The 24202-nt window shown below is 40.3% G+C and overlaps 1 protein-coding gene across 1 annotated transcript in view; it reads left to right on the plus strand.

The window, feature by feature from the left end:
• Positions 1-24202, plus strand: part of CFAP46 (cilia and flagella associated protein 46) — a 182671-nt gene that overhangs the window by 116083 nt on the left and 42386 nt on the right. The window contains exons 41-49 of the mRNA XM_075178258.1: positions 1017-1205; positions 2245-2361; positions 8087-8266; positions 10441-10608; positions 11685-11782; positions 14126-14208; positions 14339-14511; positions 19162-19286; positions 23556-23638. Of these exons, the coding sequence (XP_075034359.1) occupies positions 1017-1205; positions 2245-2361; positions 8087-8266; positions 10441-10608; positions 11685-11782; positions 14126-14208; positions 14339-14511; positions 19162-19286; positions 23556-23638 (1216 nt within the window). The remainder of the gene's footprint in view (positions 1-1016; positions 1206-2244; positions 2362-8086; positions 8267-10440; positions 10609-11684; positions 11783-14125; positions 14209-14338; positions 14512-19161; positions 19287-23555; positions 23639-24202) is intronic.

Genomic DNA, 24202 nt, shown 5'->3' on the forward strand with positions numbered 1-24202 from the left:
CCAGGGTGTAAACATTTTGGTGCTATGTGCTACTGTCAACAGCCACTGGGGAATTCACACATTGTGTCAGGCTCTCGCTGGACTATGCGTCCTTGAGACAAACCCAGAGTGCTGAGAAAAGAAAAATAGCATGAGGGTCCCTGCAAGCATTGCACATCCATTACTTAGTGGGACATCACTAGCCTGCCATGTGTCAGCTGTATTTAGAATAACACAATCCCTTGTGCCTTTATATGGTCACCTCTAATGTGACTTTTAATATTCTTTATGATTATTTGTTATTTTTAGAACTGACATTTTGAACAGTGCTGTGTAATAATGGAGACAAATGAAACATTAAATTAAAACAATACTTTAACTGGAACAGAAGCTGAGGGTCAGGTCCAGACTGACGATCTGTCAGGACTGGTGTAACTTGGAGTCCATGCCAGCTCACTAATACTGCCAAACATTTGTTAAATTATATTGCTCAGCCTTAGGGGGAGATTCAGTTAGATGCGAGGAGTCTCCGGAACGTCCGCGAGACACCGCGCGGCGGAGATCTGACAGAAATAGAGGTGCGAAGTAAAAGAAGCGGAGATTCCTATGATAATTTCTGGCAATGTGCTCAATCACCAGCATTTGAATCTTCCCCTAAGGCCCGGTTTTAAATATTATAGCCTCTGTTGCGCTCATTGATGCTCTGCATTTGACACCAATTTTTTGGGGCTTTAGTCCCATAGATAAATTTGGGCTATTTTGGTTTAAGTGCCGGGGCTGCCTTATAAGTCCAGTCTGGGACTGATGAGAGGGCGCTTTCCACAAGAGATTACAGCCTAAAGGAGTGAGGTATCAAAAGACAAACTGTTTTCTACTTTGGGCTTACCACATATATATCCAGATAACATGTCCCATATATCTTATATACTAATGTTACTTAAGATTAGTATAGTAGGATATTCATAAGAAATTACCTTGGCACATTTAATAACTGTAACCTCTCTTGTGTATTATAAATGATGCTTTGTTTCTTACAGGAGTGGACATCACTTGGTCGTACTGTGGCCTCGGCAGCTCTCTCTCAGTTGACAAGTGCTCTGACACTAGTGGGTGGCTGTAATGATCTGAAAGCAAAGTGTTTGTACTTAGCTGGGAAGTGCCTTCGTTTGCTGTGCTTTAGAGTCGATCCACTTTATCCAGACACGTACTGGAACGCATCCTGCGCGGTAAGTTTATTAGCTGTGCTTTATGTTTGCTATTAGTGGAGAAGATATGCACTGCACGTTACTAGTTTTCATTTTAACTCAATTAGAGTGAGGCAATACTGGATCTAATCTTAAAACTGGAACAGAACAATTTTAAGTGACATGTAACAAAGTTTAGTGTAAATTCAACGATATAAAACACTCCCTTTTAATATTCAAGATGGGGGCTGTCTTTTCATGCACCCACTGTTTATCAGTTGCTGGGGTCTGAAGACAACAGAGAAGCCAAATGGTATAGTATATTAGCACAAAGCATGCACTGTAAATGCAATATTTAGATGAGATTAAAGCAATGCTTATCTGTGTTACTCTTGAGATCTTCAAAATTCCTCATTTCTAGTAGATGTTTGGTTCCTTGGAGTCAGAGAAATAAAGATCGGAAGCAACCATATAGAGTGTAGTAATATACAGAATTTTAATAAGGAAGGAAAAATACACATACATTAGCGATAATATACCAGCTTATCTGAATGATATAGATGTACTGTCTTTGCCTGAAACCAAAAGTCCTTTACTCCCTACTACTCCTGCCAACATCAGGTGATAGCTTTTAGGAGAATTGTCCGGTCAGCACCCAAAGACATGCAGAATGAAATATAGTGTCCTGTAAATGGGCCTACGCGTTTCACCTGTTGGGACGTTCTCAGGAGTATAGATCTATCCTATGTGTCATTCTCGATGCATTTGGATGATGACCGGACCATTCTTTTCAACTCTCTTCTGTCTCTATTCTTTTCAAGTTTCATTTTATAATCAATTACAATAATGTCACATGGATTTGAATTTTACATCTACTAATAACCAATCTAGAAGCCCATCAAACTATTGTTTGCTAACAATACTGGAATGACGCTCCTGTTGCCTTCTGATAAATACTGTATGCATCTGTTTTCCAGTTCCGTCTCATGATATATAGCTGCAAGCTAATCCTTCAAGGCAGACTTAAAACAGGTTTTTGCTTTAATTTGTTGATAACTGTTTTATACATGTTGTCTTCTAGAATGAAAGAAAGACGGCTGGATCCATTGGAGATAATGACACTGAGGGACCTGATACCAACACACAGCAAATTACTAAACAGCTAGATGAATTAGTGAAAGAGATGGTTTCATTAAAGGTAATAATTTAATAATTGTATTTAATTATTTTATATACCATTATACTATCCATATACAATACATATATATGTGTGTGTGTATATATATATATATATATATATATATATATATATATATATATATATATATATATATATATATATATATATATATATATATATATATACACGACACAAAAAGAGAAGCGCCAGATATAGTGTGATACCATCAAAATAAGAGTCACATCCAGACACTCTAGGGTTGAGAAAATAAGATGATTCGTTTGTCAGAGGTTAATTCCCTCAGTATTTCAACACCTGATTTCAAAGAGCTCCACCTCTTTAACAAGAGGTTAACGCTTAGACTCCAAATACATAGATAAAATAAGTATAGTGCGTGCGTGATAGAGACAACCAATTTAGAAGATAATACAATGATTAGCCTCTCAAGGGTACATTCCCCCAGAATTTGAATAGCTTCTTATACATAAACTACACAGCTAGACTCAATATAAATAGAGTCAATAGTATGTGCATAAAAGACAGGCTTATTATAGGATATAATCCAATTTAATTACAGCCTAAATCCATAAAAAGCAATAAAATGCCCGTACATCGGGTACAATAAAAACAGGCTTATCTGTATAGAAAGCGCTTGCAGGGGTCCCCTCAGAAAACTCTCTGGAGCTGGCACACGGGAACCTCCTCGCCTTCACTTCCACCAAAGTACAGGACCTCCTTCAGAACCTCCTTCACGCGTTTCGTCTCAAACGAGACTTTATCAAAAGGATATATGTTCATAGGTGGACAGTTCATCCTTTTATAGTCCACATTAGCACTCGAATCAAATCTGTGGCCGTCTCACCGGAAATCACATGTCAGAGAGTATGGGCAAGAGCTCCGTTTCCGTACTTCCGCCCACAACAACTATCCGCATCACTTCCTGTTTACGGAAGACGACATCACCTCCGCTCTAGGCTCCGGGACAAAGACCAGACAAAGAGCCCAGCAGGAATACATTGTGATACAAAACACTAATACATACGCACTACAATAACAATACAAAAAAAAACACTAAACATACGGTCAGCAGTATATTTGTACATCTCCGCCCAAAGATTGAGGAGTACGTTAACTGGGCGAACCAAAAACCAATAGAAAAGTATATACATAAAAAACCCTTTATGCATATATAGAAAAAATACAAAAACCCAATCAAGGCCAATAAGCCACAGGGCTACTAAATATGTAATAAAGCCCAATACGAGCTAGGGAAACTAGCGGAGCTATACAATATATCCTACTTCCCTAATAACAGAACTTCCCAATAATCACCCGAGGTAAGTATCTTAACAGTATAATCTGTCGTTTCTATCTAGGTGTTACATCTGCAATTTGATGTTGTAGCGGAGCTGCCTACTGTATGTGATATATTAATTACTAATCACGTTGTTACGTGGTATTTCTGATTGTTCACTAAGCGCCTGTTTGTCTTTTCACTTTTTTTTTTATATATATATATATATATATATATATATATATATATATATATATATATATATATTCTGTACTGTGCAAAAGTTTTAGGCAGGTGTGGAGAGGAATGCTTTAAAAAATAGGAGTGTTAATAGTTTAATTTTTATCAGTTAACAAAATGCAAAGTGAATGAACAGAAGAGAAATCTAAATCTAATCAATATTTGGTGTGACCACCCTTCGCCTTCAAAACAGCATCAATGCATCAGTTATTCTAGGTACACTTGCACACAGTTTTTGAAGGAACTCGGCAGGGCGGTTGTTCCAAACATCTTGCAGAACTAACCACAGATCTTCTGTGGATGTAGGCTTGCTGAAATCCTTCTGTCTCTTCATGTAATCTCAGACAGACTCGATGATGTTGAGATCAGGGCTCTGTGAGGCCAGATCATCACTTCCAGGACTCCTTGTTCTTCTTTACGATGAAGATAGTTCTTAATGACATTGGCTGTATGTTTGGGGTCCTTGTCTTGGTGCAGAATTAATTTGTAGCCAATCAGACAGCTCCCTGATGATAGTGCATGATGGATAAGTACCTTCCTGTGTTTCTCAGCATTGAGGACACCATTAATCCTGACCAAATCCCCAACTCCATTTGCTGAAATGCAGCCCCAATATTGCAAGGAACCTCAACCATTCTTCACTGTTGCCTGCAGACACTCATTATTGTACTGCGGTAATGGCTGCGCATTATTACCGTTACAACATTAATTTCTCTGCTGTTTTTTGCTTGCAGCCCTATGAGCCGCGAGAAAAAATCTGTGGAGAAATTACTGTTATAACGGTAATAATGTGTGGGCCGCGTGAACAACGCGGCAAATTAAATCTTAGGGGGGTATTCAATTGTTGCTTTTATCGCACTAAAACAAAAAAAAACGAGCGCTCGAAAAATATTACAGTTTATACGGTAATATGCGCGTAAATACCGTTAATACGGTAGTTTACTCGCTGAATTTCATCTCGCAGCTCAGCTGCGAGATGAAATTTAGCGAGTGATTACCGTATTAACGCTAATATTTTTAGAGCGCTCGTTTGAGAGCGTTAACAGCAACAATTGAATACCCCCCTTAGAGTCTATTTTTTTTTTTTTAATTAAAATATTATTCCTTTTGACTGGGCAAAAATTTGAAAAATGTGTCTGGTGATGAAAGGGTTAAGGCTACAGAATATATTATATATGTCACAGAATAATAGAAGATCATAGTGAGGCATTTTTCGTTCCATTATTGTTCAATATGCTCTACTCTTAGATACAATCTGCCAGGTGTAATTAGACCACATATATTTGAAATCTCATTATAATGTACAATGCCTTTAAAAGCACATTATAATGTATAGTGCATCCGTTTCTAAGTCAAGGGCAGAGCTTGCTTGGTGCACTGTAATTATTTGCCTAGAGAAAGGTATTGTTGGCGTATTGCTACTAGTACTATGAACAGGGCCGCCGAGAGGGGGGGGGAGCGGGTACATTTTACCCGGGCCCGGCCATGCCAGGGGGCCCGGGCCGGGCCCTCTCCGCTAATTAAATTTTTTTTTTTTTTTTTTATAATTTTCTTTTTTGCGATTTTTATTTATTTTTATTTTTTTTCCCGCGGGGGGGGAGGGGGGGGTTATTCGTTGGTGGGGGGAGCTGGAAGAAAAAAAGAAAAAGAAAAAAAACGATACTCACGTGATCGCGCGGCGCCGTGTCCCTCCTCTCCTCTTCTCCATTCACACTGACTGCCGGGCGTGACGTCATCAAGTCACGCCTGTCAGTCAGTGAGGAGCGCCGCAGCCAGCATGAAGAAAGAAGACAGAAGAGGAGATAGAAGAAAAGAAATGGAAGAAGTTGACAGAAGAGAAGAAAAGAAAGGAAAGAAGTTGACAAAAGGTAAGTAAAGAAACGGAGAGGCAAGGGGAGGAAAACAGAGATGGACAGTACTATAAAGAAAGGGGAGAGAAAAACAGAGGAGGGAAAAAAAGCAGAGAGCCACAGAGGAATTAAAAAAAAAGTGGGAAAGAGGAACAGAGGAGAAAAAAAAGGAGAGAGGAACAGAGGAGAAAAAAAAGTGGGAAAGAGGAACAGAGGAGGAAAAAAAAGTGGGAGAGAGGAACAAAGGAGGAAAAAAAGTGGGAAAGAGGAACAGAGGAGGGAAAAAAAGTGGGAGAGAGGAACAGATGAGAAAAAAAGTAGGAAAGAGGAAGAGTGGAGGAAAAAATAGTGGGAAAGAGGAACAGAGGAGAAAAAAAAGTGGGAAAGAGGAACAGATGAGGAAAAAAAGTGGGAAAGAGGAACAGAGGAGAAAAAAAAGGAGAGAGGAACAGAGGAGAAAAAAAAGTAGGAAAGAGGAAGAGTGGAGGAAAAAATAGTGGGAAAGAGGAACAGAGGAGAAAAAAAAGGAGAGAGGAACAGAGGAGAAAAAAATGTGGGAAAGAGGAACAGTGGAGGAAAAAAAGGAGAGAGGAACAGATGAGAAAAAAAAGTAGGAAAGAGGAAGAGTGGAGGAAAAAATAGTGGGAAAGAGGAACAGAGGAGGAAAAAAAGTGGGAAAGAGGAACAGTGGAGGAAAAAAAGGAGAGAGGAACAGAGGAGAAAAAAGTTTTGGGGGCTATTGAATGTTGGGGTGAGTTTAGGGAGAATGAGGTCTATTTATTAAATGTGACTGAATTATTTAATGGCAGTGATGGTTGCAAGAAATAGGTACTGCTGGGGCTGTTTGCAGGAAGTTTATTTATTAAATGTGAATAGTATTATTTTAATGTTGGGGCTGGAGGAAGGCCTAATTATTAATTGTGGGTGCTATTGATTTAACGCCGGGGCTGGCTGTAATTTTCTAAATGTAGCCATTTTTTTTTCAAAATAGGTCCTTCAACATTCCTGGATCCGGACAAGCCACAACTAAAGAAACCAGCAGCCACAGGTGGAGAAAGTGAGAAGAACAGGTAGGAGAGAGCAGCACAGTGTGTGAAATGTTGTGATTCTAGTAGGGACAATACCAATTTTTGGTGAATGTTGTGCCCAATGTAAGGTGTAGGCCAAGACTGAACTGTTTGTGTACACACTGCATTGTTTGTATACTACACTGTGGTGGTAGATGTCCTGAAAGTCAGGAGTGCTTGAACATATGTGACGCTCCGGCGAATTGAGAGCCTAGTGGTTTTTATGTTAGCCACGCCCCAATGGCACGTTTGCCACGCCCCCAAATGCATGACCACACCTCCCAAAATTTTTGCACCGCCGTTTGGCTAGCCACGCCCCTGAATGTATGATCATACACCTAAATTGTTTTGCGCCGCCGTAAGGCGGCGCAAAAAAATTTTGGGGCTTACTTGAATATGAGGGGGGCCCCATGAATTTGTTGTACCCGGGCCCTGAATTCTTCTTGGCAGCCCTGACTATGAATTACACAACGCTGCAAGTCTGAATATGTGTCCGTCACTTCCATGAAGCAGCCTGTGCTCTAAATATCACTTATGGACCATATCACCAGACGTGATACTTATTCATGTTGATATCAGTCACCTCGGAAGAACATGTCTACCAGTTCCAAAGTAATGGATGGGTACCCTGCACCACAAGAGTTAAACTTGTTACCTCTTACGCATCTAAATTCAAACCCAGATTAACAATAGTCACCTAATGCATATTGTACTTTGTTTTAACTGTGACATTTTTATATTTCATTTTTTTTTACTAGTATATATTTTTATGTTTTATTCTAGTATTTAAGTTTATCTAATGTTCCTCCTGTGTCTATTTTTTCATTCTTTCACTGTATTGGTCGGAATCACCTTTACTGGGAATGCTATTCAATCAAACTATCACACTTTTTATTAAATAAAGTGCTTTTGTTATATTTCTCATTGCATTGGCGTTTGTTAACGCTGTTAAAAACACAAGTGGACTTGATGCCTTTGACATACATTTGGTGCTAGCAGAATTACTAATATTTGGAGCTCCCTCTAGGCTTCCAAAACATGTCCAAATAGAACTAGATGCATTCTAAAAAATAAAATGCACACTAGTAACAATGGTAGTCGGTATGCGGTAATGTTTACATGCATTAAAGACTCAAAAAAAGGCCTGTAAATAACGGCAGTGAGTTTAAGGTCCATATTTTATCGTTTTGCCTATCTACATTTTTTTTACAAACCAGATGAATAATAATAGCACTATGTTTATAAGCATTTAAAATGTCATATATTGTACAAAATGTGATTTTATTTTTCAGGCCAGAAGGACACTTGCACAGATATACCTTGCACAGGCCACTGAAGTTTTGCTACAGTCCATTAATGTTGCAATAAAGAACAGGTTGATGGACACCTTGTCATCCGCAAGCCTTGAGATCTGTTCGTGCCTCGGACAGTTTGACCCTATTACTGCCGGATTATTCCTAGCGCTTTATCAGGTTTCTGGCTTCATAAGAAGTGTTTTTATCTTTGTTAATGATCTTTATAAGCTGCTGCGTCCTTTCTACAAATTAGCTTTATAAATGTTTTGTAAATCATATGGGACCGCATTTATGAAAGCTGTTGGACTGGAAAAATGCACAGTAACCCATAGCAGATTGAAGCTATTCTTTTCCAAGTGCAGATGAGAAAATCAAAGCTAGGGTCTGATTGGTTGCTATGGGATACGGAACCTTTTTCTGTGCATCAATTTTTAGACATGGCTCCCGGTAGTATAGAAAAACAATGGAAATTTCCTCCAGCAACCCAAGTAATGGGTAATGGAGCAGATCTTTACCTCTTGGAGGGGAAATGTCAGGATATGTTGTAACAATGCTTTACAAAACTGTATTGATCATTATTTATGTTAAAAAGTTGTCCATGTGTAGCGGTCATATGGGTATTGTTCACCAAAACAAGTAAAGCCATTATTTGATATGACAATATATTAAAGATTGCATTACTGAGCTGAATAATATACATGATATAAATGCAGTGTTTACCTAACTAATCATGTCTCTCATGCTCTCTCACTCTCACATAACAGCTCTCTTTGGTAGCTGCAGCCAAAAATTAAGAGTGCTTGAAGTTTAGAGGTGGAAATATCTTTAGAAGTGCAGTGAGCAAACATGTAAGCGTCACAGCAAAATCCATCCTCCTACCACTTCAGTACCACTTCTTTTCTTAAAATAAATTGTTTCAGCCGGTGCTGTTTAAAGTAAATGAAAGTTACAAAAAGTGCAGCATGCCGCCCTCCCCAAATACTCAATCAGATCTAGATAGACTAGGCACATTTCCAATGTAGTAGGTGTCGTGTCCCACTGTCACAGTGAAAAGGACATCCCCAGGCTGGTAACCTCAGGGCTGGTGTCTCTATGAGGGTGTGCAGCTTACTCCCCCTCCCAGAGGCTACCATATGCCCCTGCCACCCCTCAGCTTTGGGGGTCAGGTAATTAACAAGCTCAGGACCTATTCTAGTTGTTCCAGTATACTGGACCATAGTTCCAGAACCCTACTCATTATGCCACAAAAGTAAAAGAAAAACACAACAATTTAAAAACAAATATTGAAAAAACTTCTTCTTATATTAAATAGAATAAATAAATATTCTTCTACTTGTTGTCCAAATGGGGAAAAAGTGTTAAATTCCTATAATAAAAAAAAATAGTCAACTGGCACAAAATAGCTAAAACAGGTGTTCTGGACTCCCTGTCATCGGCCAGCCAATGTGGGAAACCGTTTGTGATTGGGTGTCAAAGTTTCCATTTCAAGGGTCCCAAAGTTGCAATTCCTAAAAAACCTTACTGTGGTGTATTTATGTGCTGGGGCATGGGCAATGATGGCACAGTAGCTCAGATGACCATATTATCGACTGTTATATTAGATCCCATACTTCCCAAATGTCCCAATTTCAGCAGGACAGTCCCTACTTTAGGGCTCTGTCCCGCCTGGGGACATGTCTGTTCAGCAGGTGGTAATGTTGGCAGGTATCTTCCATTCTGTACATAACAGAGCAGCAATGAACGGGTGCAGCACACTTGCTACTGGTGCATGCTGCAGTGTTTAGAGGGGAAGAGAGGTATCTAAGGTACAGCACTAGGCAGCTATAGTGATGTGGTCACGCCCCCATCATGACATGGCCACGCCCCCTGTTCCGATGTCAGGGAGTAAAATGTTGGATCACATTAGGCTACTGTCCTAAATATGTAGGAGGAGCTTTAGTTGCCCGGTGTGCAATGAGGAGGTAATACTATCCTTTTTACCAGAGCTGCAGTCAGGTTAACACTAAACAATGTATTTTACCTACATGCTTAAAATATGAATATTTGTGTTTTGGCGTTTAGTCATTCTTTAATAAAGTCTTGAAAAGCAGGGAGCACAGGTATTACCTTTCATGAGTCACTCTGCACAAACACTTATATTTACCTATATATTCATGTTTATTAACCAGATATATTAATACATTCTGCCCAGTGTCCAGCATGTAGAGATAAGAGGTTCTCCGTACATCACCTGTATTATGTCCATGTTGGCTAAACCTTTATAGACAAATGAAGAGGAAAAGAAAACTATCCATAATTAGGAACAGGATATATATACTCTTTAGGCTGAATCACTGATTGTTTCCCCTCAGAGCTGTTTGTCCTGTATGATGACTGAAGACTTAGTGCTCACAGCAACACATAACACCAGCAACTCTCAGCTGGCTGCACTGCTCCACCTTCTGCGATATCTACAAGTAAAGGGAGACGAGGGACCCCTGCGAAAACACATTGAACAAACACTGGCTGCTACCTCAAAAGTAAAGGTCTCCCATAATTCTAGCATAATTGAAATCCTCATTGGCAGTATTAAATTATGTAGTTAAAGAAAAAAGGTTGGTGGCCCACTTAGGTGTAAGGTGATATAGATCACTTCTGAGATGTCCTTTGCAGCCTGGATAGGTAAATGGAGCTCCCAGTACAGCCCCAAGAACCAATAAATCCAGCACACAAGACCGTAGACGGTTGTATTCTTGCAGTGTGGTTATGATAGAGAATAGAAAAAAAACACAGTAGTCTACTGTTAGTGTAACCTCTACCACTCTAATACACAAGTTTACTTTCATCTATTAAAGTTACAAATCTAATACACAAGTTTATTTAAACGGAGTACAGTATTGTATTTCTATTCTTCATATCTTGGATTTAAGTGAATAACCGCATAGCAAGAATACACCTTTCTGGGGTCTTGTGCATCAGATTGGTTGGAAATTTCACTAATATTGAATTAGCTGCCAAATAGGATTTCTATAAATAAAAAAAGTGATAAAAAGAAATGTTTTAGGTTTATTACATTGAGCTATAATAATTACTTTTACTTACCCGGGACCTGGCAGGTAAGTTTTAACTTACTTATTCTAAAACGCTTTGAGTGTAATGCCTGGCTTATTCTATCAATAGACAACAGCCTTTTTCTCTTCTGCTTGGTCTGTCCTTGCCATGTCTTGTTATACGTGGTTGTTCTATAAATGATCGCAGTTATGAGTTTTTAGAGGCATTTACATATTAATAATTAGTGGGATCCATTACCTTGAAACTTTATCTGAAATTATTAACTGACTAATGTTTGTCCTCGTGATTCAGAAGACAAAACATTTAATTTTAAGCTGTCAAATTTATTTAAAATGGGCGTTAAAAATGTAATCTATTATTGCAGCCTCCTATTTACTTAACTCTTGGCGACCATTGGCAATATATGACAGCCACACGTCTTACAAGGAGTAATACTAGAGAATTATTGATACAAGTTTTTCTCATTTGTAGTGATCACATTGTGGCAGCATGTTAGCACTGTATACATTTACAATTTATCTTGAATACTCTTCATGTATTTTAGGTTTGGGAAAATCTTCACGTCACCATGCAGTATTTCAACATATTCAATGAGATTCCGCCAAATTTTAATCTCATTATTTTGCAGCATTCGGAAGACAGGTAGTTAATGACATTTATTGTCTGGATTTTATATTATGTCTTTTTTACAAGCTTATTTACTTTATTCCATAGGATAACACAATTATCTTATATGAAAATAGAATAAAGAAAACATATATTTGATGAAGATATTTAGCATAGCTTTTTTTTTCAATAGACGAAATAGATTTTTTTATGCAGAACATGAAGTTCTTTTTTAAGTCAGTTTCTTGTTGTAAAATAACTATTTGGCCTCACGTTGTGCGCAGCTGGCCAATGTGGACACAGCCATTGGGTGTTTGTGGACTCCAGAACACGTACCTGTTGGGGATGTGAGAACACAATGACAATTGGTGACCCCTCCAGCTCCATGTGTTTGATCATTCATCTGGAAGGGAATTGTTTAGTAAACCGGTTGTTTGGTGTTTTTGCTGAACGAGGGGATCTTCGTATTGTGGGCATCATAACAAGTGCTGCATACAGTTTAAGAATGTCTTATTAGTTAGTTTTGTTAAGGCATAAAAACTTTTAGGGACATATTTTTAAAACTAACAGTTACCATAAGTCGTGCGGAAAAGGACGTTTCTGCGTGACTATGGCATCTTTAAGTTTCGTCATGATTTAAGAAAGTTTAACGCAGGAGACACTGCAATATTCTCCTGCATTACTTGCATTCCCAATGTGTACCGCATAAGACCGCCTTCCCCATAATCTACAATGGGAACGGCGGTCATTTGTTATTTATGTCATTCCGTTTATCTTTTGTAATCGGAACATTAGCCCCTTAGCTAGCACCATGTCAGGATGGCTATAGCTGCTTGCAGTACCTTAAAGTCACTGCTGTAAAAGGAGAATGAATGGGGCAGAGGGATCTTTGCAGACTCCTCCCCTCTCTGGCTGCAGCTCCATCTCGATTCGTCCACAGGTTAATGAACTCTGTGCACAACTGTATATGGGTATTAATACCTGTTAATCAAAGCCCTTTTTTAATTTAATTTTTATTTTATTTTATTTATTTTTTTTACTAATATTTAAATGTTTTTACCAGCATAATGGTATTAATATTTTAAGATATAGTTGTGGCTGGTGTATGTGTGTATCATTTGAATGGGATCACTAGTTTCTCTGTAAGATTGTATTTTTAATAGGACATATATTTATTACATATATACTGTGTATATATAAATTTTTGTTGTAATATGCATAGTAAACAAGCAGGCACACTATCATTTATTATACTATTTTGAACTAGTTTGTAATTATATTATAAACTTAGAAATATAGAAAGAAGGTTTTGTTATATATATATATATATATATATATATATATATATATATGTGTTGATAAAGTAAAAGTCTATAGAAATATTTCCTTACTGTTTCTTCAGTTATACTGTTAAATGTTTTTTTGTGGCTCATGGCGATCCAAGCACCTGTAATACTGTACACTGGAAACGGCGCATGCGCAGAAGAAAATAAAGCTCTGTTACTCACTGCTGAGAAGGTAACGGAGCGGTGTCACTAAGTTTTGGGGTACTTAAATAATCGCATGGGCAGCTCCTTAACGGAGGAGCTGTCATGGATTGCTGGGCTTCATAAATAGTCACGAAAAACATTCCTTATTGTTGCAATACAAGGCGATAAGGAATGTTAATATTCTTGAAAAACATGTGATTTGACATAAATAGAGCTCTTACAAACATATTCATTAATCATCGCATTTTAACCATGATCCCTTTCAATGCTTTTCGCAAAGATAAGGATTGAAATAATGTATTTATTAAACATCAACAGGAACAGCAGTCACAAAAAACTGCTGTTCCTGTGAAGACCTGTCTCTTATGTGTTCTATGGTCACTATCGCATAGTGTCCACCTTTGCGATAGTGACCGGAGTGGAGAGCAGGTAGATGCAGTGAGGGATCCCAAGTTCCCTCTACCGCAATGCTCTCCCCACAGATTTCAGCTGGTGTTAGCCATCGTGCACAAGTTCCCAAAACCTTTGATTTTCAGAACTTGCTAAATAGTGCAAAATCGCAGTCCCCATAGACATCTATGGGGACTGCTTTGGAATTCTACGATATCTGCTGAGATGCCCTATTAATAAATGACAACCTTACTTAAAAATGCGGCTATCCCCCGAAAACTGACTGATTTTGGTGTAAAAACAGATTAATATATATGCCCCATAGAGAGTTGATGTGAGGGTCATTTGCTAGTAATAGAATACATTGGTGTACTTGCTTCTACTTCTGCAGGTTCCATGTGACTTATACCTTGATGCACATTGGAATGTAACTGGTGGAACCTCTCTTCTGTCTGTTGGTATTTATATTCTGTTAAATCTGCTTTTATCATTTAAACAGATCGTTCTTGTACGGTGCTCTTCTTGAAAAGCCAAAAATAATCTCAACACAAAAGGGAAAGTTAAGTCAACAAAAAGGAGCCAGTAAGTTTGTTAAAAACGTTCTCAGTTAAATTTTGTTATTGTGTTTAGAGGAATCTATTTTTATGTTATTCAACTGTTATTACTGAATTAGTTGGTCTGACACCAAAAACAATCTCTTTCATTTCATCAGTGCAAGCGAAAGTTGCTCGATGTTCTGTGGATTGTCAGATGTTTTCAGGCTTGTTGACAAAAATGGAACTGTTCAAACAAGATATGATGCAGAGTCTCCTCAAAAGGGAACATCAACAAGGCTTCACAAGGCAGAAAAACGTGTTTGAAAAAATCAACAAGAACCCGGCAATGGTAATTTTTACAATGTGTTGATTAATCTGTAAGATGATTAAACTTGATTTTGCATTTCTTTTTCTCGTTTGTCTTGCATTAAATAAGTTTATATGTGTTTATTGCCACCTAAACCTGATAGCAGTGTCATTTTTTTATTTATGTACAGTGACCATACAGAGTCATACTTTGCCTTATGCCTTTTTTCTTAGTTTAGGGATGTTTGGCTCAACCGAAGCAGGATCACGGAGGGGCACAGGGGGCACGTGCCCTAAGCCCCACTTTCTCAGATAGTCCTAGGGATCAAGTGTTCCAGTTCTCGTTGGCAGGTGCCAACCCTTCCTGTTAGCATCTAATCCTGTATGTGTGACAGACATGCAGGATGGATCCAATTTCTGCACTCAGCACCCAGCTTGATTTGAATGCCGGCTTGCACACTCCACATACCACTTAGTTTATCAGCCACAGACTCAGTGACTTAAAGTGTGCTGCCTGGCTGGCCATTGAGCAGACGAGATATGTCACTATCTGTCACATGACTAAATCTTAAGCAGCAGAAGTCTGCAAAGGTTTAACTGTTGTCTTTTAAGTGTTCTGGGCCATGCAAAGCATTAATACATTTTCTGGGTGCAACAGTTTCCTTTTCTCTTCCACATAGAGTTGGGGACACTGCTCTCCATCGGGTATAGAGGACGCTGTGTGGAGTTAGGCACTAAAAAGACCTGTTTGGCCTGCTCCCTTCCCCTCTATGCCCCCTCTCACCAGAGATATCAGTTTTTATTTTAATGCCACTGGAGTAGACACGTATTTGTTTAACTTAGATTTTATTTTATTTTTTTTAAAAAATTCTAACAGCAGTGTTCAGCGGTGTTCACAGTGTAAGCACTGCAGCAGGGAGGGAGAGCGCATACAGAGCTTAAAGCCGCACTTTCTCCTCCAGATTAGGCTGAACACTGAAATAGGCTCCCGGGCAAAAGGAATCACTTGGTCACTCAGACAGTGACCGGGGACACAGCGCTGGACCAGGACAGCAGGTGGACCGCGCCAGGAGCCGCGCCAGGAGCCGCGACAGCAGCGGCTCCAGTCTCCTATTTCCAGCTGGGTTGAGATGGAGCTGTTGGTGGTCTCGGCGCACTACTACACCTGCGCACTACAGCACCGTTGAGGACAGATAGCAGGGATGCCAGGTACCAAGGTGTGGGCAGTTCACTGGCAGGGAGCTTTTGTCACACAGCTGCTACCAGTTTTTTTCTGTGGTGATACAGGTGCCATTTTGTGTATGGGAGGAGCTGCTTCTAGTGGGAGGAGACAATCCTTCCCGGGCTTTCCTCACAGCAGCAGCCATTTCACACTGCTCACAGCCTCTGTGGTGCCTGTCACAATTGCCCTGAGGCAAAACCTTTTCAGTTTTCTGCCTGAGTGACTGTTTTATCTCATACTCTTTGCCTGTGATTGATTGTATGTCATATTTTCCAATATAGGTCTAGTTCCCCCTTTTTATAAAGCGGGCACTACCTCACAAACACACATGCATATAGTACATCCATATATATATATATATATATATATATATATATATATATATATATATATATATATATATATATATATATATATATATATATATATATATATATATGTATGTATTGGTATATGTACTAATATTTGTTGTAGTGATATATAATAATCAGTGTTACTGATTCTTCTGACACAAAAGCCAGTGTGTGTGTGTGAGAAGACATATTTATACAAACTGTGTCTTGTATTTTCCCTCCTTTTTGCGGTGTCACCATGTCAGAAAGAGGGACTAGTTCCAAGTCCAAGGCTGCCGGTACCAGTTTGGTATCATATTTTTCTTGTTCAAGGTGCCAAACAAAATTACCTTGTGCACGGTCAGAACCGGATGCCCTATGTGCGTCTTGTGAGGCTGAGGACCTAGGCCAGCGCTCCTCTGGGGAGACCTCCGGCGTGTTGGAACCAGCCTGGGCCAGGGAACTGGCAATCTCTGTTGCGGAGCTAAAGCGAGACACTGGGTCGGGTCGGTAGGTGTTGACAATCCTAACTCTCTTGTCCTAGGGGACTCAATCTGCAGACGCACTTTCCTCGGGACAGGCATCGCAGAGAGTCCAGGATGTGTCAGTGATTGCCATTGCTCCTTCTTGGATGCAAACCTGGAAAGATCTGTACAAGGTCTGGTCAGAGTTTCTTCATCCCTGGAAAGAATATTAGTCTTTTCTTCCTCAGGTAAGCAGCGCAAATGCCAGGTTCAGTCCCAGGCCCAAGAGCTGCCAGAGTCAGACACTGACCCCTCTCTAATGGAGGAAGATGAACTTATTGAAGACTCAGACACTGAGGAGTTATCTGCCTGGGAGGATGATTCCCTTAACAGGCAAGGAGTAGAGGACCTCATTCTAGCGGTAAGGTGCAAGACATTTCTGAGGAAGAACAAGTGACCTCTCAGATATCCATGGTTAAACGGAAAAAGAAACAAACAATTTATTTTCCATCCTCCCCACAATTGTCATAGATTTGGCAAGAGGCCAGAATGAAACCTGATAGTAGATATCTGATTCCAAGAAGGTTTTGCTTTATTTATCCGTTTCCAGACTCTGAAATGGTGTCATGGAAATATCACCCCAGCGTGGATGCTCCCATTGCGCATTTAGCAAAATCCACCATTATTCCACTACCCAGTGCTGCTAACTTACAAGATGTCACCGATAGAAAATGTGAGGGCATCCTGAAATCCATATATTTGACTTCAGGGGCTTCCCTCCATCCAGTGACGACATCAGCATGGGTGATTAAAGCGGTGGAAAAGTGGGCCTTCATCCAACAGTCAGGGCTCTCTGAAGGAATTGGATGTAGTCAGAGTCTTACGGATCTATGTGTATCGCTAATCTTCAGTTTGCAAGACACACAGTCTCTTGATTCTGTTTGATGCTTGAAAACCTGGCTGGTGGCGAGCCACGAAGCAAACTATAGCCAGATAGATAATGGCTACTATTAGGCAGGCCTATGTTTCTCAGGGTACTTTGGTTCCTAAAGGCCTCACGGCTCACTCCACTAGGTCGGTTGGTAAATCTTGGACAGCGGGGCACGAGGCCTCAGTCGAGCAGCTGTGTCGGGCAGCCACATGGTCGTCTGTCCACAGGTTCACTAAATTTTATAATTTTCATGTCTTTGCCTCCAAAGACACCAGTTTTGGCCGTAAAGTTTTGCGCGCAGCTCAGGCTGTGTTTTCCCACCCATGAGGGGTAGCTTTGGAACGAAGACTCTCCTCTGGTCTACAAGCTTTCAAGCGTTCTCTGAAAACCCACCTCTTCAGACAAGCTTATAATATTCCTCAACCACCCTTTTAACCTCACTACATTACCCTATTACCACTCGTTATACAACTACCCCTTGACCAACATTGTTGTGTGACAGGATCATTTAGCTTATGAGTCACTTTTACCTTTGCGGTCTGGCTGGGCCAAATGCAAATGTAGACTTAACCTCATGTGTCAAACTCCCATTGTCCAATAGATTGTAAGCTTGCGAGCAGGGCCTTCTCACCTCTTTGTCTGTTTTACCCAGTTTGTTTATTAGTTTACTATGTTTGTCCCCAATTGTAAAGCACTACGGAATATGTTGGCGCTATATAAATAAATGATGATGATGGTGAGCAGTGTCACCCAACTGTATGTGCAAGAGAAAACAACATTTTTGTACTGACCGTAAAAATTTCTTTCTCTTAACACAGTTGGGGGACATTGGGATCCCACCCTTGGTTGTTGTTTCTAACGGTTCATAATTGTTCTGTTGATTGTGTTGCACCTCTCTTGTGGCTTTGTAAGATAATAACTGATATCTCCGGTGAGAGGGGGCATATATTTTTAGTGCCTAACTCCACACAGCGCCCTCTATACCCCATGGTGAGCAGTGTCCCCCAACTGTGTTAAAAGAAAGACATTTTACGGTAAGTACAAAAATGTTTTTCACAAGCTGATAAAACATTGTGCAAATCACACCTTAATTCAAGACTGTACCTCTAACAAAAGCAAAAATCAAAAACAAACCTGCACTCCCCCAACTAAGAGAACTAAATTAACTCTCAGCATCTCACCTCATATCTACCTAAGATTTTTTTGTGTGGGCTTTCTCTCTGCTGTATAATCTGTTATGCGCTGCACTTCTGCTTATTTACCGTGATTATACTTTGTACTATATGCGGCGCTGCGGAAATCTTGTGGCGCCTAACAAATAAATGATAATAATAAATGATAATAATTATGCTTTGTCCAGATTACACTGGCGTTTTGTTGTTCTTCCAAAGTAAAGTCTAGACTTCAGTGGAACTTTGCCCAACAGCCAAATTGTCGTTAGTAAACTTTCTTAACAGTAAAACAAGTAGCAGAGATTCATGCAAAAATGGAAGACATTAAAAAAATGACCATTCTTTAGAGCTATTTTACCTTTAACCAGTGGTCGAAGTGGAAATTTAGAAGTGGCGATATAGAAAATGTAAGTGAATGGAATTTGATAATTTTACAATGAAAGCAGTAGGAGAAGTGGCGCTATCGAATACCACCATATACTGGCCCACTTGGGTCACTGTTTAATACTCTGCATGTTATGTATCTTTTCCCAAGTGTACATTTGTTCTCATATTAAACTAATTTCCTTCAGAATGAGCCTAGTACTGCAGAAGATAAAAGTGAACAGAAACTGACTGGCGATTTTCATGCGATCGTGGAAGCACTGGAAACCTACCTGAGTCCTCTACTGCTCCAGCTGGACATTTCTCCAGGCAGGTACGCATCAATGTTTTTGCTTCTCTCCTTTTTTGGGTGAGGGGGAGGTTCCTTTGGTTTTAAAGGATCATTGCAGACTGATGATAAACAGAGATGTGGCCTAGTGGTGGAGCCGAAAACATGGAAAACCATGATGGCTACCGTGTGAACACTTTTACCTCTATATTATATATACAAGACCAGAATTTATATGTTCACTTTCATGAAGCACATTACATTTTTTTTCTATAAAGACACAGGTGCGCCTCATGTCTGTGACATCACTAGTTCCTAGAAAAATTATAGTCTGCGTTCTCGTGAAATTTCCTTTAGTCCGCAAAATGGCTGTCTCCGTTGTCTGTACAAGACAGGTACATTTTAATCTGATTTTTTTCAGTTCAGGGAATGATTCTGCTAAGAATTATATTATTAGGATTGTGTCCTTATTAAGAAATCTCAATTTGCTTCACGTTGTTTTCCTACTTAACTTTAAACCTTTATACTAAGACATAATGCACAATTGCATATTTTTCTCTATTTTCAGACCTACTTGTTTCTGTAATCTCTTTTAAGTTATATAAAGATTAGCACACATTCTTGAGAACTTATTGGTTATTTTTCCAACCCTGATGCATTCCTATAATTTCATTCTTGGCTGCATAGAGAGAGCAAAGTATTGTGTTATATCCGATGAAAGAAACCACGGCAGATGGCAAAGGCTCGTGCTATGTCCCTAAAAGCACCCTGTGACACTTTAAATAGGCGTGTAACAATAAACATCACTTACATCGTATGATTCCTGCTTTCAAGCTTTTTTTTGTCTGTCCTACATGTAAATAAAAACCAACACATTTGTAAAACATGTATGGGGTAGTTATTGTTTTTGTGATGTTTTAGCTCCTGTAGCCATACAGCATTAAGCAACAACAAAAATCAACATTCACTGCTCTGTTTATGAAGAGTTCAATTGACTAAACTAAATTTCCTCCAGAGATATCTCTTGCACAGAGTTGATTTATGGCTCCTGAGGAAAGTTTGGGGAGATTTTCAGAAGAAAGAAAAGTATTGCTCATCTGCGAGTGCCTCTGCTCAGCTGAGGGACCAGAAGATTGAAGGATGCTATAAAGTTTTGAGTAATAGGATTGAAAAGTAGAGAGGATCCGCTGGGGATCATAATGTCACTCAATAATAATAATAATAATTACTCAAGTCCCTGATAGCTCGGAGATTCTGGACAGCTATCTTATCTCTGAGTTTAGTAGCCAGGTATCTGTCGGCCTTATCGCCTTTTTCATAATACCGCTGATTAAGCCACTTCAGTTTATTGGCAACTTGGTGGGAAAGAAGGGGGTTAAGTTCCCTTCTAACAGAGGAAATCTCTTTGAAAATAAAAGGATCTGGATTGAATTTATATCACTCTTCTAATGCTCGTATCGTGTCTGTTAGCTGGCCAATTTTGGATAGTTGTAACCGTTTAGGTTTGGAGGCTAGGGCAATGAGATGGCTCTGAAGGACAACCTGTCATTCATGTCAGAGTATTCAGAGAGGAGGGAATTTAAGTGGGCAACAGTCTCCTGGTCATGTACTACAGATTCGTTAAGTCTCTAGATCGATTTGGGGGGTTCACTAAGCTAAGGAACTGAGGACACCTGAGATAGGGGCATAGTCCGACCAGGTGGTCTTTGTACTTTCGACATGGAGGGTCCTGGGGTGTTGTCATTGAGCTGTGAGGGTTCAGGAGGGGTCTTTGGAGCCAAACCCTATGGAGGAGATCACAAGCTTCTCCCAGAGATCTGGCCGAAAGTTGTTGGTTCTGGTGCCGGAGGAAAAGTCGGAAGGGAAACCCAAACAATATCGAAAATTGTACTCTCAAAAGATTGATGTGATGGTCTGGAGTTCTCTCCTCTGAGCTAAAGTAGTGGGGGATAAATTAGTTAAGTTAAGGTCAGGAGTTTCCTAGCAGCTTGCAAGATGGCTTCTTTGGCCATGAAGAAGTGAGGATGTAGAATTACATCTCTGGGTATTGATTGGTCCTGTAGACGAGGCTTAAGGGCTCTGTGAGCTATGTCCAGAATAAGCTATTCCTCAGGAACTTCCAGGGCGAGCTGGGAGAATAATTTTCTGAGTCGTGGTTCAAGGTGAACAGGTTCAACGGTTTCCGGAATGCCCTTGATCCGAAGGTTATTCCTCCAGGCCTGGATGTCCATATCTTCTTGACGATCATTAATAACATTGAACTCCTGCCGGAACTGGGACATTTCGTCCCCCATAGAAGATTGGTACGAGACAGTGTCCTCTTTTTCTTTCAATTCTATCAGTACGGGTGCCCAGCAAGGTCACTTTAGATTGAAGAGTGTGGAGGGCATGCTGAACCTCTGTATGGATCGAAGAGCAAATGTCTTTCATTTCTTGGATCAAGGAGAGTCCCTTTTGGTGCCTGGAGCCGAGTCATCATCATCAGAGTCAGCGGGGGACTGAGGAGAATTGCTCAGGACCTGTAATGGAGGAAGATTTATTTGGATGGTACTGGGGAATACCCTTAGTATGAGGTTTCATGCTTTTCGGCATTATTGGCAAAGGTGACAGCAAAAGTTTGAGGAAGACCAGGAGGGTAGGCCAAATGCAGTGGCGTCTGCTTTATGTACAAAAGTTGGTCAGAAAAGGCCACTCAAAAAGGAATTGCCAGTAGCACTACAGAAACATAGTAGTAGAAGTCCCTGACTTCCCTGGATGGGCCTGAGAGAGTTGTTAGAGCTTAAGTTTGTATCTTGGAGGTATGCTGAGAAGGAAGAATCCAATAGGAAAACTAAAAAGAGACCAGGTTAAAGAGGAGTCCTATACTTTGTCACTCACAGGAGGTAAAAAAGGCAAGTACAAGGAGTGTCTTGGCCACAGGGTGACAGCAGAGATGTATAATAGCAGAAACGTTGTTGTAGCCACCCTGGGTAGCCCTGCTGTAGACACCAGAAGGAGGTCCAGAGCGTGCAGGCAGGTGGTGTTAGTAGTTTGGCTGGGAGAAAAGGGGCTCCGACCAATTGACCATGGGGAATTGGATTGGAAGGTATGGGTCCTGGCCATGAGAATGGGATAGGAGGCAATATGTGGCAGTTGACTCACCAGCCGCGAGGCTGAGGGCCCCCAGTGTGTCCTGCAGGTGAGTTGGAGCAGGAAAGCCCAATCCTTTTTGATGAGAGTCATGTGCTTTCTGGGTTCATGCGCTGGAATAGCAGCTGCAGAAGGCAAGGGCCCTGAATGATAGGAGGCATCTCCGAGCAAGAGTGCTTCAGGGCAGCATTGTAATGCGTTGGCGGTGACAGTGCCAAGGAAGGCAATATAGTGGTGGTGAGAGTGAACAACAGCCATCACTGAGTACCCACAGGGATCTGGCAAGCAGGATGGACCCATGGCAACAGGGTGCCTACCCGTCAAGGGAGCCAACAGTGTGGTCCTAGGGAGATTCACTCCACGTGCACTGTCTAGGAGGACGCATAGGGCCTGAAGTCCGGGTGAAGCAGACAGGGAGCCGGCCAGAGTGCCTATAGGCAGCGTTGGAGAGGTTGCTCTGGTCAGGTGGATATGCCAAAGACAGGAAAAACCACGGACTTATCACCAAGGTAATATGACGGAGCTGTAGCCACTGAGTGCGTTGGGATGGCACCACTGCTCCACTGCAAATTCAGCCACAGGGGGGTAAAGGAGCTGTGGGCCGGGGAAACTGACCATAAAACAAGGGATTCGACCCTGATGATTAAGTGATGGCGGAGTTTTCAGAGAGCATGTCAGAGGCAGGCTGGGCTAGGGGACATCTGCCCCCCGAGCCGATCCCATAGTGAGCTAACTTGGGCTGGGTCACTGAGCCACCTGCATTTTTTTCCCCCATTAAAATAGGCTGCTGAGTCAAGTCTTGCCCCCTGGGCTAAAATGTGCCAGCCTTCCCCTGCAGCACGTCCAGCTGAGATGGCAGCCAGGCCACGCCCCTTTTATTTTAACATTAATATACTTAATTTGTAGACAACTGTAATTAAAAAGTGAGACTTATAACACAAAGCAGATTTTCTTATTCTCTTTTCTAAAATGTCATTTAGTAAAGCCCTTTCTTGTTGCAACTTAAGCAATTTCAGCTGTTGAGGACAGAAAACATTCTGCTGTAATATATAATGCAATGCTTAAGTGTTTTATTTGCAGATTGGATATATTTTGTGGCGGGGCTACAATAATAATTGTATATAAATTATTCTTTTTATTGTGGAGAAAGTTTTCATTTGTTAATTTGTGATTTTTGGTTTGTAGGCAGCCATCCCCACTGCTTTCAACAACAGGCTCCATTAGAGCAAAGTCCAGAGAGAAAGAGGAGAAACCAGCAACAGCATCAAGTATGATTTACATACTCTATCCCTGTGCTTTCCTGACCATTCCCTCTTGCAGCTTTTACTAAATATATTGTATCATCACCTCAAACTCAGTGGTTCAAAAGCTGAACTAAGAATATTCCCAGAGTAAACAACTCCACCTGATCATATAAAGACGTGGCCTAGAGGCACAGAAGGAAGCCATTATGATGATGTAATGTGTTTTGATTAAAATTGCACAAATGCACTTGCAAACCAATAAATTCAAGATGTCTGAAAGTAGAAAGCCCGTTACATATCAAATAATCTTCAGCTTTAATTCCAGTTATATTATCACACTTTTAATCGCAAACCAAATACTTAATACTTAATTTATGTGAGGGTTAAAATACAATATGAATCCAAAAGGCCTTCTTTATACCATGGTCCAATTACCACAACTATGTAATTGTTTGCTTCATATTTCACGACCATTACAGATGGAGCTTTTCAAAGTTTTGTTTGAATTAGTTTGCACGGTCAAATTTAATATGAAAGTGGCTCTATGATCTGAAGCGGTAAACATTTTATTGAAGGCCCAGATTCTGT

The sequence above is a fragment of the Mixophyes fleayi genome, chromosome 6, assembly GCF_038048845.1.
Source record: "Mixophyes fleayi isolate aMixFle1 chromosome 6, aMixFle1.hap1, whole genome shotgun sequence".
NCBI classification, from domain to species: domain Eukaryota; kingdom Metazoa; phylum Chordata; class Amphibia; order Anura; family Limnodynastidae; genus Mixophyes; species Mixophyes fleayi.